The sequence below is a fragment of the Taeniopygia guttata genome, chromosome 5 (assembly GCF_048771995.1).
Source record: "Taeniopygia guttata chromosome 5, bTaeGut7.mat, whole genome shotgun sequence".
NCBI lineage: Eukaryota > Metazoa > Chordata > Aves > Passeriformes > Estrildidae > Taeniopygia > Taeniopygia guttata.
The window spans coordinates 10,427,474-10,445,824 of NC_133030.1; the positions used below are offsets into that span (position 1 = coordinate 10,427,474).

Genomic DNA, 18,351 nt, shown 5'->3' on the forward strand with positions numbered 1-18,351 from the left:
GCTCTGAAATGCTTATTTTGAGTTCCATTCTTGTCAATCCCCAGTGCTGTGTATTTATTATTTTGATGGCAGTCAGAAACAGAGCAGAACTTCATTCTGTTGCTCTCAGTCTTCTTAATTACAGAAAAGTGACACAGCTTTGTGGACAAGTGGGAAAGTTTCTCAGGATTCTTTACTTTTTCTTTTAATTCCTTCTGTATGTTCATCTAATGCCAAGAAAGAAATCGAGACAACTTGAAATTTTTTGAGATGATAAAGCTGCAAATAGTTTCTCTGCTTTTGAACTGCTTAAGGAAATCACAAATTGTCTCCCATTGAAGGTAAGTATTAAAACTAGAAAGGACATGTCTTTTGGCAGTGTCAGCTGAAACTAAGGACGTTCAAATGTTCTTTCTTAGGCAGCTCACGGGACTCAAAGCAAGCCTATTTTGTCAAAACAAACAGCAGTGGAGGTGTTGTGCAATTCCAGCAATCCCTGTCAGTGTGTTTATGCATCAGCAATATAAATTTGTGTGCACTCTTGCTCTGGGTCACCTGACAGTGTGATGGTTCGTGTCACAATTGGGATCTATTTGTGCCACAATTTATATTTAAACAGGAGTATGCAATGGACTGGAACTCTGTATCCTATAACCATCTGAAGAGTGAATAGCCTTCCTTTAAAATATACATGAATGCTATGCAGTGATTTGAAGTTGAAAAAGGATTATGAGGCACTGTCTGGTAGTCCTTGTTGTGTTCTTCATTCTGTTCTTAAGATTTGAGACAGAGACAGGAAAAATATAAAACTTCCCATACCAGGCCAGTGTCATCTGGAGAATTGGGAAATATTGATGTTTCTAAATCTTGATGTTAGTATTTTTAGGGTTTTAAAAATTACTCTTCTTATATTATTATTAATTTGGAAGGGGAAAAAACGCATCAAGAAAGTAAGTTTATGTGAAACTCGTCTCAGTAGTACATAATTATCTAATCTGTAAAGATAAGTAGGGACTGCCCTTGAAAAATGGCAGCTTTGGTTTCTGGTTTACCTGAGCTCGTGTGAGAGCAAAAGGGGAGTGTGTGGCCAATTCCCTGGGAGTCTTGAAGCTCCCACAGGTTGGATGTTGAAGGTGCAGGAAAAGCTTGGAAGTGAAGGAGCACTCAGCTGGGAAAGCTATGGTAGAGTCAATATTTCTGTCAGCTCCAGTGAAGCTTGGAGTTGGTTTTTCCTCTCTTGGTTTACCTTGCACTCAGGACCCTTTTGTAACTTGTTTTGTGTGTATAAAAGTTCTGGTAGCTGTATTTACAGACCAGATTGTTTTGGAAGTACTTCCTGGCCATTTTGAAAATAATAGCCCCCTTTTTTTTTAAGAATGCATATGAAATACTGCAGTATATTTATATATAAATCAAATAATTTAGCAGTTGAGAAAGGAAAATAAATGAATGTGTTTTGCAGTTTTTTGCTGATTAAGCGGGGGGACTGAAACTTGTTACCAATGAGCAGGATTTTATTTAGGAAGAGGGATTATAAGGATGGATTCTGCATCTGTGGTGGTGGTCGTATTGCTGTCTTTTTCACAGCAACTTTTAAAATCTTGATACATTAATAATTCCAGAGTTCACTCCAGGTGTATGTTGTGTGATGTATTTTTTGTCTTTTTGGTCATGTGTATATTTTAGAATAAAGTTTACCAAATGAATATTGGAAATTGCAATGTCTTTTGACCATGTCTGCTTATTTTAGCTGCATGTTAGAATTTGCAGATGTGCTTAGTATAATTAATTGGTTGATGTGGCCTTTTGTTTTTAAGCATGTTCATTCTGTCACTTTGAATTTTGCTGTAGAACAGCTCCATCTTAAGCTTTAACTTGATATGCAGCTGCTGGCTGATAAGCAGTGTGTCTTGCAGAGTTTGGAAAAAGTAGAGAGGCAGCAATTGTGTCTCCACTTAGCTGGCTATTTGTGTTCACCTTGTCCTGCTAATCACCAGTTCAGCTGTACAAATCTGTTGTTTATTAGGCAAGGCTCTAGTTTATGAGTACTTTCCTTATTTTGGAGAACAGGAAGGAGTGTTAGTTACTAGCATTTTTTTTTTTCTTACCAAAGTGCTCCTGGTGTGTTCACTGGCCACTGGAGTGACTGAAGCATATTTATTTTCACATTATAAGTTGCATTGACAAGTCATGTTTTTTTGCAAGGCTCTTTTCTAAAGGATGGACTTGTCCACATTGACACTGTCAATTCTCATTTTCAGTGTGGTTCACATTAGAATTTAAATTTTTCCGGGGTAGATAAAGTTATACTTTGTGTTTGCTTCTAAATGTGGTGTATAGTTGTACCTTTTGTTCTATTCAGAGTATGCTCCCTGTGTTAATAGAACATTTAAATGCCCTTTATATTAAGTTTTATATTATTTTATTTTTAGTGAGGCTGTTGATAGAGAGGGGAAATGGTTTAGGCTGCAGTCCCTCTTGCAGATATTAGTACAATCATTTCCTGACAGAAACCCTAAACTGTAGGATATTCTTTCATATTGACTGTGCTCACTGCAGTAATAAGCATGCAGTAAGTGATGCGAGTTAGCTCCACTCCTGCTCCCTGTTGACACTTCACTCTGTATTATTTCACTTTGGTTGGGTTGTTTGGCGAAATCTTTATTGAATTTGGAGGGTGAGCCTTGTGAGGGCTTTAAAGCCCCCAGGCTCAGCTTTCAGAAAATTCTGATTCTAATCCTCGGATTTCTAGCAGGACTGTAGGGAAAGGGCTGCTTCATTCCCTTTTGTGAGATTGGAAGGAAGGCTTGAATGAAAGTTCTGTATTTAGCTGTAATCTGGTACATTTTGGGATTATTCATTGTTGCTCACAATTAAATACTGACTTGAAATTTGTCATGTTTGATGGTTTCCTTATTTTGCTGTTCTTAGTGCTCTGGTTTTTTTGTGTCTCCCTCAGCAGTTGTTAAAAAAAAAAACAAAAACAAAACAAAAAACCACACAAAACTAACAACTCTTTGAAACCATAACAAAGTGTCTTACAAATAAATTTTTCCTTTTGCTTACCAGGGAAACCCCAACTCATATAATTGCCTTGAGACACAAACAAGTTTTCAAAGTCCTGGTCAAACATCTTTTGTCTTTATAGCTGGCAGCATGAAGGTTTTAAATGTTTGAACTGAAGCTGGCTTAGCATGACTATACAGTTGTATTGGCTTTGCACATCTGAAATAAATGCTTCAAGGAACTGTCAAATGTTTATATGAATCCACTCTCACTGTGTCCTGATATTTGATGTGCTTATATTTCTGTCTGATTTGTTCCAGGAATTTGCAGCGCTCACGAAAGAGCTGAATGTATGCAGGGAGCAGCTGCTTGAAAGGGAAGAAGAAATTGCTGAACTGAAAGCAGAAAGGAATAACACGAGGGTCAGTTCCTTGTCTTCCTCAAGCTCACCATTGTTAAAGCATCCAGCTACAGGGAGGAAAACAAATGTTGAGTTTGAAAAGCTAAAATTATTTTTTTCCCTGATTCTTGCACATGAATCCCCATGGAAGTGCAAATGTGTGTGTGTTGATCAAGAGGGTTTGGCAGCTTGTGCACAGCTCCAAATGCTGCTGTGCAAAATCAGGAAAAGCTTGTAAGACTGCACTGCTATCTGCCATCCAGATTTCTTGTTGTTAAAGTTTTGTAATCCTGCAGCTCTGGGAGCAGAGTGGGCAGGTTGTGGTGATCTGTTTGAGCAGCTTACAGTGCTAATATAGTTGAAATATTAAAAAGGAGTCCTTACACTCAATACAATATCCTTTGTCTCTAAAATTTGAAGTTTAGAACTCTAAACTTGATGTTCTAGGAGGCAAAGTTTTCTGCAGCTGTACAGAACAGGAATAAACATTATTGCTTTCTTTTTTTTTCGTTTTGCTTTAGCTATTACTGGAACATTTGGAGTGTCTTGTCTCCAGGCACGAACGATCCCTCAGGATGACTGTTGTGAAGAGGCAAGCTCAGTCTCCAGCAGGAGTTTCTAGTGAAGTAGAAGTTCTCAAAGCACTAAAATCCTTATTTGAGCACCACAAAGCTCTTGATGAAAAGGTAATGAAGTATTGTACATAATACCTTTTCATCCTCTTTCCTTTGTGTGGCCAGGCAGTTTTTGTACTGCAGTAGTAGAAATCTCTGCAGTGTAACTACATTGGTAAATGCTCTCCTAAATTAAGATGCTGCACTTAACTAAAACAGGGTGCTGTGGTTTATTCAAGCACTTCATTAACTGTGTTGATGTAAACTCAGCATGGTTCAGGAGCAATATATTTGCTGTAGGAATGCACACAGCTGCTTACCTGTACAACATCAGGATTTATCCTTTTGATTATCTAATAAAGGAAATAGACTAGAGAGAAGAGGAGGAGGGGAATCTGCTTACCCTGGGATAGAAATCTGAATTAAAAGAGCTCCTCCCTTCAGTTGTGCCTAATATTAGCAGCAAGATATGCAACTGCTAAAGTTCACTGTGAATTTTGTTGCCAACTTGCAGTTTACCTAACTTTGTGACCCTTGTATGTAAAATCTGGCAAATGATTTTAAGTGGAATTTTACCTGTTCTTCCATGTTGTAGATGAGCAAAAGCAAACACAGTCTGTGCCTTGCAAAAGGACAAGCAAGTTCTGGGTATGTTTAGTTCTTTAGTGCCTGAATGTACAGGCCATGTTGCTTATGACAGAAAAAAGGAGAAGCTAGATTATAAGATACACATTATTTGGCTATTTTTTTGGTAGCATGTGTTGTAATTAGGACTGACTCCAGATTAAGAAGGTTTCTAAGTGTAATGGGAACAGTGTCATTTATTGTCTGTAAAGGCACGGCATCAAGCAAAATTGATTTTTGATTTGAATTATTTCAAATAATTTGAAATTACCCTTTCAGGTAAGGGAGAGATTACGAGTAGCACTTGAAAGGTGTAGCTTATTGGAAGAAGAACTAGGTACTACACATAAAGAGGTAAGTTTCTGTCTTAAAAGAAGTCTTCATGTGTCCATTGTGGCTGTTTCAGTCAATATTTGTACAGAGTAATTTATTAAATTTCACTTTCACTTCTTCCTTTTGATTTCTTGCCAAATGGGATAATTGTTAATTTTAAACTTAACTGCTTTGAAAGAGCAGGAGAGGAAAAAGCCAAACCTTAGCCTCCTGACACCCTCTCTGCCCTCAAAAAAATCCAACCAAACCAACAAAAAGAGTCCCTGTGCCTTTAAAATTAGGGTTTGCAGTGGCATAAGTATTTGAGTGCCTGTGCCAGATTTTATTAATACATACCTGGCAGTAGAATCAGTAATTGTTGTTTTGCTCCTTTGCTTTTGCAGCTGTTCCTTATATTATTAGTGAAAAAGGAATTGGCTTGAAACATGTGTCTGTAAACTTTTCTTTTAGTTAATGATTCTGAAAGAGCAAAATAATCAGAAGAAAACACTTCCAGATGGGATGCTGGATATAAATCATGAACAAGAAAATACACCAACTACAAATGGGAAGGTACAGCTATTTATTTTGCTTAGCTGACATATGGTTTTTAATCATTAACCATAACATTTTATTTTTAATCCATAATAAAATATTTTTGAATGATCATCTAGTTAAAAAGTCACAGTTACTGAAATTTTAGCTTTTGCAGTCTGTTCAATAATAAAATTACCTTTAGGGAGGGATGTTTACAGGTGAGTTACAATTTGTTTTTCAATCTAATTTGCATCATGCTAATACACTATTTTTCCCCTGTTTAATAGAGAGCCTCTGATGGTTCATTATGCCATGATGAAAACCTTGCTAAAATGATTGAACTCCAAGACATTATAGATAAGCAAAACAAAGAGCAGATACAAATGAAAGAACGCCTCACTGCTTTGTCCAGCAGAGTAACAGAACTGGAAGAAGATCTAGACACAGCAAGGAAAGACTTAATAAAATCTGAAGAAATGAACACAAAGTTGCAGAGGGATGTACGAGAGGTGAGGAAGGAACTGTCAGGATTTGGGGAGTCACAAATGCCATCTTTAGAAAATTTTAGTCTCTCAGGTGCTTAGTTGAACCATTGTTTTTGGAAGTCTTTGGTTTGATAGATGAGAGTGGTTTTTTAGGACATGATGGGTGTCTGTTTTTTGTTTAAAAGACCAAAGTGTCACATCTGTCTTCAGGATAAACCTATGACTAAGTAGATATTTCATTAATAGATTGGAATTTAGCATTGCCAACTTCAGCATGTTCTGGAAGAGATGTTTGATCTTGTCGTATGTGCTCATCTTATTACTCTTGCTTCCTTTTTTAAAAGATGTACTGGGTTGAGGAATCCCTTTAATTTCAGTGGTGCGGTTGACAGTTCCTGTCACAGCTGAATCCCTAATCTCCAAGGTCCCACATATCCTCATTACATAGAAAGGGAGCTTAATTATATCCCAGAACACTTTCTGACCCTCCCCAGCAAGTCAAGATTCGCTGTGTGTGTACCATTGTAAAGGAAAGAAGCAGGTGTATGATGTAAGGTAATAAAGACCAGTGGTTTTTAATCATTAACTGTTTTAAAAAGCCATTTCTTTCCACTTCACTTTTTACTGAGAAAAATAACTTGATTTTTAAAAAAAATTATTTGAAATTATTTTATTTGAAATGATCTCTCACAGTCTGACTTCTGTTGTGTGTCTTGCCCAGACTCTGGCCCAGAAGGAGGACATGGAGGAGAGAATCACCACTCTGGAGAAACGCTACCTCGCTGCACAACGTGAAGCTACATCTGTGCATGACCTCAATGATAAACTTGAAAATGAAATTGCCACTAAAGACTCCATGCACCGACAGGTTGTAGTTTCAAATTAGATGAAGTACATTTTGCTCAGCATAAAGCTAATGGAGATAATTAATGTTCATGCCATGCTGAAGCACTTTGCTTTTAAGGAGATAAATATCAGCTGTAATGTGCTGTTATTAGTGATTGTTTTTCAGGAGCTGGAGTCATACATTGCAGAGATTTTTACCCTGGGAATAAAGATGAGATGGCTTTACTGGGAAGGGGAAATGGTTTTGAGAAATTTAGTGCACTTTATCTTGGGGCAGCAGGGCTGTTGTTGCTATTAGTTGTGGGGTTTTAAGTTACTGTATGTGTATCCAAGCATCTTTAGTTTTGTGGGTGAGAATTACTCATTCTGAGCTAAACTTTTAAGATTTGCACAGCATGTAGTGGTTTTTACAGGCTATTGCTGTAGTGAGAGAGAAAGTTTGACAAGTGCTTGACATGAAATAGTCCAGCATTATAAGCCAGAAATGATTGTTTAGCCAACCACTTTCTAACTAAAAGCTTCTGTAACCCTCAACACTTGCTGGCCATAACCCTGTGCAGAGTGAAGATAAGAACAGGCAGCTGCAAGAGCGACTGGAACTGGCTGAGCAAAAGCTGCAGCAGACACTGAGAAAAGCTGAGACTTTGCCAGAGGTGGAGGCTGAGCTGGCACAGAGAGTGGCAGCACTTACAAAGGTGAGGTGGTGGCACGGTGTCCTTCAGACTCTCTCCTCCATTGGTGTCCCACTGCAGGAAATCTGTTCCTAGTGTTGGTTTAGTTACATTTGATTTCCAGTTTTCCCACAAATAATTCAGAAAATATTTATTTCATACAGAAAATGTTTATTTCCTACTTTTTTTTCCCACTCATCTCTCTGAAGGCACTCTGATTTACTCTTTTTTTTTTTTTTAATTTTTAATCTCTTTTTTTAAGTTTCTGCTCTTTGGAACTCAAGTGGGTTTTCTGTTAACTCTTCTACATCATAAAAATATCTATCTGAATTATTATTTTGTACTTTTTATTAAAATTATTCAATAATAGGTATAAAGTCTTCCAAATAATGAACTGCTTCTGAAACGAAATTTCTTCCACTGCTAAGTGAAGCAAGTGGGGAGCGAGAGAAATCGTGGTACTACCAAATACCAAGATTTTTAGAGGGTTGCAAATGGACTAATGATATCTGAAGAATTATATTTAGCTAACTACAAATGAGCTTTTTCAAGTGTGTGTGTGCATGTTTTCTTTCAAAGCCTTAGTTTCATTTATTTCCCTGTTATCTTTCCTGTCCCTAACTGGCTCTGTAGTCTGACCTTTTGTCTCCTGGGAGCTCTGCTGCTAAAGATGCTAAAGTTTTGGAACTTGCCACCAAGCTTAGGAAGGTAGAATTTGTATCTTAGTCCTTGTCTCTGCTTGCTGCTTTCTGCTTTGCCATGATTACTAACTAAGGGTCCCATCGTCCAGGCTAGTGAGGAGAACTTGAAAATGCACTCAGTCTTTACTTCTATTTATTTTTTGGTTTTATTTGTTGGGGATATGAATGAACTTCGCTGTTGCAAGCTCATTTGCAAACAGTAGTAGTTGATTCATGATGGTACTTAGGGGTGAGAGGTTTCATCTTTTTGTCACTTCCCATCTGAACTGTTGCAAGGTCCTTTTGGTGACAAAAGCATCTGTTCTGCATTGTCCTTTACCATAAATGGCAGTTGTGCAAAGCATGTTAGAAATATTCCTGTGCCTCAGTGTTCCTGTGCTTTTGGAGCCTAAAAAACCCACCCAAATTCTTATTTTGCTCTCAAATTGACAGGCTGAGGAGAGACACGGCAATATCGAGGAGCGGTTGAGACAGATGGAGGCACAGCTTGAAGAGAAGAATCAAGAACTGCAAAGGGTACTGCATTTTAGTGACATTTTGACAAAGATAAAAAGCTGAAAGAAAGAACATAATCTTCTTTGTTTCTCAGCTTTAAAATAAAGCTAGAGTTTAGGCTGGCTGATAGTGAGTCACTCTACTGTGGCTAACCTTAAATCTCAAGGAAAATGTGCTGAAAGTCTCCAATAAAAGTTTGAAGAAACTTGTTGATTTAAATGACTATGGAAGAATTGGTTCCTGGGTTACAAATAAGGGAATCCATTCTGAATTGTGCCTTTTAAAGTTTTTTTAATACCAGCTTGGTTTTTTGAATTTCTGATCTTGGCTCACTTATTAAAGACCCTTAGTTTCCCTTTACAGAGCCCTGGAGGCACATACAGTGTTACTCTGTGGAAAAATATTGCTGTTAAAAAAATGCATTTGGATTAAAGAAAGCTCGCTGCCTTCATAACCTGGAAATTGTTAGAGATATTGCAAATCTGAAGTTTTTTCAGCAGCTTCTTTGTATCTCAGGCTAGACAGAGAGAGAAGATGAATGAAGAGCATAATAAACGTTTGTCAGAAACTGTTGATAAGCTCCTGTCTGAATCCAATGAAAGGCTCCAGCTTCATCTCAAGGAGAGGATGGCTGCCCTGGAAGACAAGGTAACAAGTCACATTCCAGTAATGAATGTATAATTCTGTAATGATTTGTGCCTTTTGCAATGTGTCCATAACTTCAGCAAATAAACACAAAACCCTTATTAATAAGTAGTTGCTGTTAAGGCTCTTTTATAGTGTTGATTTTGAAGATATGCTCTTAAAAATAATTTTTGAGGTTTTCCCTGGGCACTGCACTGTGGTGTTGAGAAGGCAGCTTTTAAGAAGCTTTATCCTTTTTTGTTTGAATGCTGCAGATTGCAAAGATAGGCTCATCCTATGTGTAATACAGGAAGCCTAAAGCATTGGAACTTTGACCTTTCCAGTTCAGATTCCTTTGTTTCCCACTGCTTTTGGCTGTACCAGTTCCCCATAGGCATTGTGGGATTCCTGCAATTTACTTTTCTTCTCAGGTAGCTCATTTTGGGATTCTATATGCATGTTAAAGGGCTTTTCCTGCACTGTCAGTGCACATCTTGGAGCTTTCCCCGATACTCAGTTCATCTCTTCTGACACACTTTCACTTCTTTTCTTCCCTTCTGATTTTGGATCTAGATCCTTATGGATTATTCTTCCATGCACAGCTTGAAGTAAGATCCCTTATTCTTCGTCCAGCTAAGCAATGTCTACTAAAGTGGCACTTTGCTTGATGCTGACTTTGAGTTGCTTGGTCTTGGATTAAAATATATTTGGTTTCTTTTACTAGAGGATGAAATGACCATCTGGGGAAATGTTTCAGGAAAAGCTGAGTGTCTTTTAATACCGAAGTCATGGCAATAAAATGCTTTGGAATGCAAATGGTGTTTCCAGACTTGTACTGACTGTTTGCTTCCTCTTGCATTCATGCATAATGCTTACATAATAGGTGATGTCTCAGGACTGACCCTGACTCCCTCTTACCTTCCAAACCATAACTACATTTGCAAATAATGAGGAAAATCAACTTTTCCTTTACTGTAGTTAACAGCTACTAGAAAAGTGTTCTTTTTGAGTCTTCCAGCTCATTTTTTTTGTGCTAAGTTGGGAAGAAACATGCAGGTAACATTAAGACTTTGTTCTGATCTTGTGGTCTTTCTTGAGTTACTTTGAATTATTCCATAATTCCCTTTTTTTACTAGTTAGATTGTGAAATAGAGCTTTAAAAGGCTGCTATTGCTATTAAAGATGTATGGAACCAGTATTATTACTAAATCCATTATTTAGAGGGCTGTACACCTGGAAGGATAAACCTTCAACTATAATCAAAGTGAAATTATGGAAGCAATCAAGGATGTGTAATTTAAGATGTATATGTGTAGTGTTGACTAGATTTTTTTTTTTTATACTCATCATGGTTATGGTTTAAAAGTGTAAAGCTTATGAGTGACTTAATTTGTAATGCATTTAATTTCAGAATTCACTTCTTCGAGAAATTGAAAATGCAAAAAAACAAATAGAAGAACTTCAGCATGAAAAGGTAGACTCTGCATTTCTGAAATATTATCTTGGGACTCAATTGCTACCTTGCTACATAACAGGATCAGATTTTAATTCCTCATAAAACTTAACATTTCCTGCTCTGTTTAAGAGAAAGGAATTGTTATTGCTTATTTTATGGTATTGTGTGCCACAGTTTTACAGGGTTTTTATGGGTAATACATAACCTTTTAGTCCAAGACTTAACACACTTTTGAATATGTGAAGTGCCTGGATATGTTGGCAACTGGTCAAAGTTTGGAGATTGTGTAGAATTTTTATACTGTTGTAAATATGACCTTGAACAGCAAAACCAAATGAGAAATATTTTAATGTTGGACATTTTTCCATAAGGTTTTCTCAAAGCATTGAATATCACAAAATGCTTGTGCAACTACTAAAGGGTTTTTTGTAAGTTTTAAGAACTGGGGAGCAGAAGGAGAAATATTTATTAGACTTGGCTGCTCCTTAGTAATAGCTAAGGTGCCTGGTGTACTGCTTGTCATGGAAATGACAAGGTCCCCTTACAGATGTTCATTATCAGCCACTTTTTGTTTTATTTAGGCTTTCATTGTTCTCATTCATTGTATTTCTCTGCTGTTAAATTCTGAGTTTCTGGAGCATGTAAAAATGTCCAAGTTAAAAGTGAATGCTTTTAGATCCTTTTGTGCAGAGAGCTTGAACAAATCTTGTTTGTTATATCACTTTATTATAATAAACTTAGTAGCATGTGAACTCACAGTTGTTTTTAAAGTACATATTGTCATTACTAGAGTCAGGGTAGAGAGGCAACAGTATTATTCTGGGATACCCTTTTATGATAGTGCTGTATTGTGTGTAGCAAAAATGTTTAAATAGGTGAAGGCTGTATCTTAAAATCTATTATTTCCAACTTTCAGAGAAATTAGATAAAAAACCTAAATCTGAGTTTATAAATTTGTATTTGACACTAATTCTTTTTTAAAAAGCATATGATATGTTTTTTCTATTTATTTTTCCAGGATCAACTGGTATTAAATGTTGATGCATTAAGGGCTGAAAATGACCAAGTGAGGCTCAGAGCCACATCACTTCATCACAGGTACCAGCAGTAGTTTTTTTTTTTTTCTATTTTCTTTAAGGTTACTATGCTAAATACAATCTTGTATATTATAAATGAAAATATTTCAGTCATAGCTATAAATTCATTTTTACAGAGCATATAGAACATTTTTTATACTGCTTAAAAACAACTGGCAGTTGTGGAACAAGAGAAATCCTTTGGGTGACTTTTTTTTGATTCTATCTCCCTTTGTAAAGATGAAATGTTTGTTTTGTGTTGCAGCAGAGCAGATTTCAGATTCCCTGTGCCATCCTCCTCTGTGGGGGACAGTCACACAGACTCCTACAGCACCTCCTCCGTGCTGAGGCGGCCCCAGAAGGGGCGTCTGGCTGCTCTCAGGGATGAGCCTTCAAAGGTAAGGAGGGAAAATACAAATAACAAAACAGATTTGTTCAGTGCGTGAGGCTAATCAGATGCAAAGAGCTTTTAGAACTGGGAGGACCTGGCAATAAACTCCTGGGTTTTATAGATCCTGTGTAACCAACTCATGAACAACTGTTGGTCCTTTTAATTGTTAGCAAATAGTTGCAAGATTATGGTTTGGAACTCCTATTTTGTTTTGCTGGGGTTTTGTTGGTTTTAAGTTTTTGGTTTTGCTTTTTAATTTTGATAAGCCTGTAAAGTGCAATTTGAAGCAGTCCTACTTTTGTGTCTATATACTCTTAACACATTACTGTTCTGCAAGCAATTTCCATTTCCTTTCAGGACACATGTGTACTCATTACATGGAACTGATGCCATAGTTCCCATTGAATTTATAACAAAATTCTACCATAATTAAAAGCGTGTATCACCAAAATATGTGGTGTTATAATTTACTCAATGAGCCTGTTCTGCATCTTGCAGTTAAACGAAGTTTAAAGCTTCCTACACTATAGCTTTTTTTTTTTTACACTTCTCTAAACATTGGTGTCTTGATGGATGTGTTCAGCATGTAAGTGGACTTACATATATTATTTTAAACGTCTTGATAAGCAGTAGAGATATGGTATTTTTCCCTATTTGAATTTGGATTTATTCCTTTAATGGATTCTTGTAGGTTCAGACCCTGAATGAGCAGGATTGGGAGCGGGCCCAGCAAGCCAGCGTGTTGGCAAATGTGGCACAAGCATTTGAGAGCGATGTGGATGTGTCTGATGTGGAGGATGACAGGGAGACCATTTTCAGCTCGGTTGATCTGCTGTCACCAAGTGGTCAGGCTGATGCTCAGACTTTGGCCATAATGCTGCAGGAACAGTTGGATGCAATCAACAAAGAGATCAGGTATGGCCTGTCTGCTGTGGAGCTTTTGATAAAAATATGCTGGAAAATGGTAATTTTCCCACGTTTTTCTTCTAAGTGCCGCTTCCATTTGCGTGGTCCTTGTTGTAATGTCACGTTCCTGTGAGGCTCTTTTTCCCTCAGACTGATCCAGGAGGAGAAGGAGAACACGGAGCAGCGTGCAGAGGAGATCGAGAGCCGCGTGGGCAGCGGCAGCCTGGAAGCGCACGGCCGGTTCCGCTCGCTGGGCTCCATCGCCCCCGCGCTCGGCGGGGCCCTGGCCGGCTCCTCCCCGCCCGGCAGCGGCCGCTCCACGCCGCGGCGCATCCCGCACAGCCCCGCCAGGGAGGTGGACAAGCTGGGCATCATGACCCTGGTGGGTATCCACGGCCCGCCGGCTCCTCAGAAGCACGTTCCTGTTCTCTAGGAAACGGGTTGTGTGGTTGCTCCTTCCTCTCCTGCTTACTCAGCTGTATTTTTCCTTTCTCTAGGTTTTTCTACTGCTTCCTTTCAACTTCTATAAAAAGTGTAAGATACATAATGATTAGGAAAAACGTTCAGAGCTCAAGTCTATTATTTGGTCAACATCTCATGCCTAAGTATTTACTCTTTCTGTTGTTATGGTCTTTCTTCAGACTCCTCTTTCTAGAAGAAATAATGCTTTCTTTTCAACCACTTTCTCTGTCTGCTTTAAACTTTATTTTTAGCAGTCCACTATTCCAGTGAACACTCAGCTAAAAAGTGATTTGCGTATTAATCGTGAAGTTTGGGATGGTATCGCTGCTGTTTGAATATTGATGAGTGCTAGTGTCTTGTTTTAGGCTATTAAAGCCTAATAGGTAAAATAAATATCTCTTAGACCTTGCAGGTGATAAAATAGTTTAGTCTCAAGAGTTCAGAGAGTAGAGAAAGATGTTTTTCTTCTTTTGACATTCCTATGACTGCTCAGGAAGATTTATTCTTCTAGTAGCTGCTTTATGCATGCAAATACATCCGTAAAATTAAGATACAAATTTCCCCCTTTCTTGTTTTTACATAAAATAAACGTTTTTACATTTTAAATAAAATGAACAGTTAAAACCAAGTATTTCAGCTAAGTAGTTTTGCTGGCTTTTTAAAATTAATGTGCACATACACCAAAAGGTGTGTTTTTCATAAGAGGGAATAATTTACCTTCTTTGTGTTAAAATAAAAATCCCTGTACTTGCTCTAGCCATATATCCAGGGACAAGCAGTCCTCTGACAAAAAGCTGTCAAAATTCAAATTGTGGCGTGCTCTATCTTCTAACATTTCACAATAATTAGTTAAGCTAAATACTTCTCATGCAGAAAATATACAAATTTAAGTAGCTCTTTTTCCCAAAACTAGATCAGGAGAATGTGTCTTGTCTGAAATCCAATGCAATTGAAGAAAAATGAAGTGTAATTAAGTTCACTTTAGATCCTAATTGTGCACCGAAGTCACTTTATCTGGTGTTTGTAGCTGTATTTGATGGGTTTCATACCTGGCAACTGATTTGCGAAAGCTTGAAATCAAGAATTAGAGAACAAGAGATTTCTAGAAACTTTAGGAAGGGCTCTCATGGATTATTAGACTGAGTTCTGCTGTGTCTTCCAGTGTTTTAATAGAGAGTTGCATTAGGTTTTGATCATATAGGCAAATTAGCTTAATGCCAGTGGTTATGCAGCTCAGTCAGTTGAAAGCCCCTCATGATTAAAAAGCATCAACATGATAAATGATGAAGCCTACAGCTTTCTTGAGCAGTCCTTGTGGGCAGTTCATTCCATGTGGTGAACATTTTCATTTTTATGCTCATCAGATTTACTGGATGAAAGATCCTATAATGGTGAAATGGTGTCTGCAGTGTTTTGTTAAGAACTTGAGGAGGAACTCGATCATCTTTAAAGGTCCCTTCTATGATTCAGTGAACTTATGATTTATTAATGTAGTACTTTACAGTCAGATTGAACATAACTTTCCATATTAATCCTGCAAAATTTACATGTATTCTAAATCAAAAACAATTAAAAGTTATCCTTTGTGGGAGGGAAACAACATCCCTCCCCCCAGCCCACTTCAAAGGGGACTAACTCTATTTTTGGTTGCAGGCTTTTTAAATAATGAGAGCTATTAAACAAATTATCTAAATTTAACTTTTGTCAGCATCAGTCTGAATAAGCTGTTTGTGTAACTCTTGCTGTCTGCACTGGCAGAGGTGGGCACTCCCTGGGGAGTGAGGTACAGTGGTTGGAGGATAAAATAAAAGTGGTGGTGAATTCCTGCTCAGACATTGCAGCACTGCAAAGCTGTCAACGGAACAAAATCCTGTTGCTGTATGGAAATAGGCTATTGTTGGCACTCTTTGACACTTTTAAAGTCTTGCCTGCTTTTTGTGCAGTGTAGGAAACAGCTGCAGGAATCCCTGGGTTGTGAGGAGGGATGAGTGCAGTTGATTTATTAAGGCTTCTGTAGCTGACCTGGAGGTTCAAAGCAGGTCTCACCTTTTCAAAGCGACACCTTGTACCCCGTACACTTTACTGGGGCTTTTTGACGCACATATTTTGTGCTAATTTGCTGACGATCTCAACACACTCAAACATCTCTGGTACTTTGGTAGATAACCAACTCTAAGTGTTTATTTTTTGCTTCCTTTTACTCACTGCAGGGATACATTTAAGTAATCTGTGATTTAAGGAGTACTTCATACCCAGTATCTCCCTGTGCCATTGTTGTAATTGTTGTTTATGTTCTCCCTAAGTTTTTTTGTCTGTAGTAGTTGTCTTAGTCTGTGCTACAGTTTACAATAAATACAGCTTTTTCAAATTTCTTTTCTTTGCATGCATCTGTCAGCCTAGTGATTTAAGGAAACACCGTAGAAAGGTAAAAATCTTTAGTTTTTTTCATGGTGTGTCCCTTCATCTCCCTCCCTGTCCCCAAACTCATTAGTGGATAACAGGAGCATAAAGCATTTTCAGGGTAGCTCTGTAACAAAACAAAATTGTGGTTTATCATTTTAGTCTAAGTGTGGGTTTGTTTTGTGGGTTTTTGTTTGTTTGCCTGTTTTTGCTGGTGTGGTGGACTGTTGTGCTGTCTCTTTTTGCAATCACTGCTGTGCAGTGTTGCTATAGGACACGAGAAAGCACAACGCGAGCCACCTGCTATTTTGCAAGGTAAAAGAGGAAGTTTATTTTCTGACTCCACCTTTTATACTTTTCCAAAGGTGACAGTGGATTGGAGAGTGAATGGGCCACCTCTCCAAAGACATTGGACAAACCACTAGTACATTAAGTTTTTTTACCCCCATGAAGGAATGCAAAACAATATGTTATTTACAGAAATTGTGTGGGAAAGTTTTCCAACAGAATGTAAACTCAGAAGGCTTTAGAAAAACTTAAGAATCAGAGCAACAGTGCAGTCTTCATGCATCAGTGCTGAATTTTAAAATCTGTCAGTGCACACACAAATAAGTTATTCTTTCTATTACTCAAACTTTTGTAGCTACAGGTGTGTAGAAACTGACTTTGCAGAGTCAATGATCTTGCTAATAATTCTTTCCACAGGTCTCTAGATTTTCTGTCTTTGCACTTGCTTGAACTGGGGACAGGTATATTAATTTTATGGTGCTGAAGGCATTAATTTAGTTCTTAGCCCTATAAATGAATAAAAGATAAGTGCCACTTACTCATTTTAGTAGCTAAGACTGATTTTAGTAGTTTGTCACTAAGGGTAACAAGAAATTCAGAAATAAATCAAGCAAAAAATAGGCAACTGCAGAATGGTAAGGGCAAGAGTGATCCTTTAACACTAAAGTAAGATTCTTCCTTTTCACTATTTTGAGTAGTATTGGTATAGCCTTCATGTTTTGGCAGTGCCCCTGAAGTTTTCCTTCCTTTTCTGTCAGTCTCCAGCTTCCAGAGAAGAGGTACGAGATGACAAAACCACCATAAAATGTGAGACATCACCACCTTCTTCACCTCGGTCCTTGCGTCTGGACAGAGTCCAGAAAGGAGCTCTGCACACAGTGAGCCACGAAGATATCAGGGACATTAGGAAGTAAGCAGCTGGGATTCACTCAGACCTAGCAGGAATTCAGTGCTCTACGGCATCGGAGTAAAACCCCAAATTGCAGAGCTGTCAGCCTGTAGGATTTTAGTCTGAGCGTTAAAGTGTTTCTCAAACGTCAGGAGTGTGAACACCTAAATGGGTTACTGTTACATAAACATTAGGAATGTAATTGCTAAGGCTTAGAAAGGGCTTCATGGGAATGCTTTTGGTACTCAAAGTCTGCATTAAGTTTTCTTCATGCTTGGGATATGAAAAATGTAACTCTTAACTCTTTAAGTTGTTATTTAGCTATAAATTGAGAAATAACTTGCAAAATTGCCATCACTTTGATTGACAGATACTCTTTTCACAGTACCTAAGTATCTGAGATGGATTCCACTCAAGTATTTTGAACTTTGTCTGCCCCTTTCAGCCAGGAACTTGTGCCATCAATATTTCTTTTCATAATTCATGAAATTAAATGAAATTAAATGTCATTAGTAAGTTACCGAACTTCAATTAACTTGCATAGAACCCTGAACTTATCTCTGGTGAATTTGTTGTACATGGGCTCCTTGATGACTCTTTTTTTTTTTTTTTTTTTGGTACAGTTCAACAGGTTCACAAGATGGCCAAACAAGTAATCCTAGTAGTAGTAACAGCAGCCAAGATTCCCTTCACAAAGCCCCCAAAAAGAAGGGGATCAAATCCTCCATTGGCCGCCTGTTTGGCAAGAAGGAAAAGGGACGACCTGGGCAAGGAAGCAAGGAAGCTCTAGGACAAGGTTGGTTTGCTTTTTCTTACACAGTGAGAAAGATAGCCTTGGGGCTTTGGTTTTACACATTCCTGATCAGTAATACTACAAAGGATTAAATTGAGAGTGACTTGAGTTTGGGGTTTTTTGTAGGTGGCCTGGGAGAAGCAGATGGTTCCTCTCAGGATGCATTAGGCCTCAGCAAACTTGGAGGTCAGGCAGAGAAAAACAGGAAAATGCAGAAAAAGTAAGTTATCAAATAATTTTAATCCTGTGTTATTCATGTATTGCTTTGTTTAAAAATGCTGTGGTTTTATTTTTAGCTTGGTTTTGCGGTATTTTTGCCTACTATGGCTAATAAACCTCTGTAGATTTTTTTTTTTTTTTACTATTTTTCCAGAACATTAATAGCAGTATAGGTCA

General features: G+C 37.8%; 1 protein-coding gene across 11 annotated transcripts in view; it reads left to right on the forward strand.

Annotated features, from left to right (window-relative positions):
* Positions 1-18,351, forward strand: part of PPFIA1 (PTPRF interacting protein alpha 1) — a 51,763-nt gene that overhangs the window by 16,697 nt on the left and 16,715 nt on the right. For 4 of the 11 annotated variants that reach the window (XM_012574205.5, XM_030273510.4, XM_072929507.1 and 1 more), the window contains exons 3-21: positions 3,306-3,407; positions 3,907-4,071; positions 4,903-4,977; positions 5,407-5,508; positions 5,760-5,981; positions 6,679-6,825; positions 7,364-7,498; positions 8,108-8,182; positions 8,608-8,691; positions 9,187-9,318; positions 10,706-10,768; positions 11,769-11,848; positions 12,092-12,224; positions 12,909-13,132; positions 13,274-13,505; positions 15,981-16,010; positions 17,032-17,183; positions 17,786-17,958; positions 18,082-18,175. In XM_012574205.5, coding sequence (XP_012429659.4) covers positions 3,306-3,407; positions 3,907-4,071; positions 4,903-4,977; positions 5,407-5,508; positions 5,760-5,981; positions 6,679-6,825; positions 7,364-7,498; positions 8,108-8,182; positions 8,608-8,691; positions 9,187-9,318; positions 10,706-10,768; positions 11,769-11,848; positions 12,092-12,224; positions 12,909-13,132; positions 13,274-13,505; positions 15,981-16,010; positions 17,032-17,183; positions 17,786-17,958; positions 18,082-18,175 — 2,420 coding nt within the window. The remainder of the gene's footprint in view (positions 1-3,305; positions 3,408-3,906; positions 4,072-4,902; positions 4,978-5,406; positions 5,509-5,759; positions 5,982-6,678; positions 6,826-7,363; positions 7,499-8,107; positions 8,183-8,607; positions 8,692-9,186; positions 9,319-10,705; positions 10,769-11,768; positions 11,849-12,091; positions 12,225-12,908; positions 13,133-13,273; positions 13,506-15,980; positions 16,011-17,031; positions 17,184-17,785; positions 17,959-18,081; positions 18,176-18,351) is intronic. The other 7 variants (XM_012574206.5, XM_030273513.4, XM_030273511.4 and 4 more) reach the window with 4 other exon arrangements.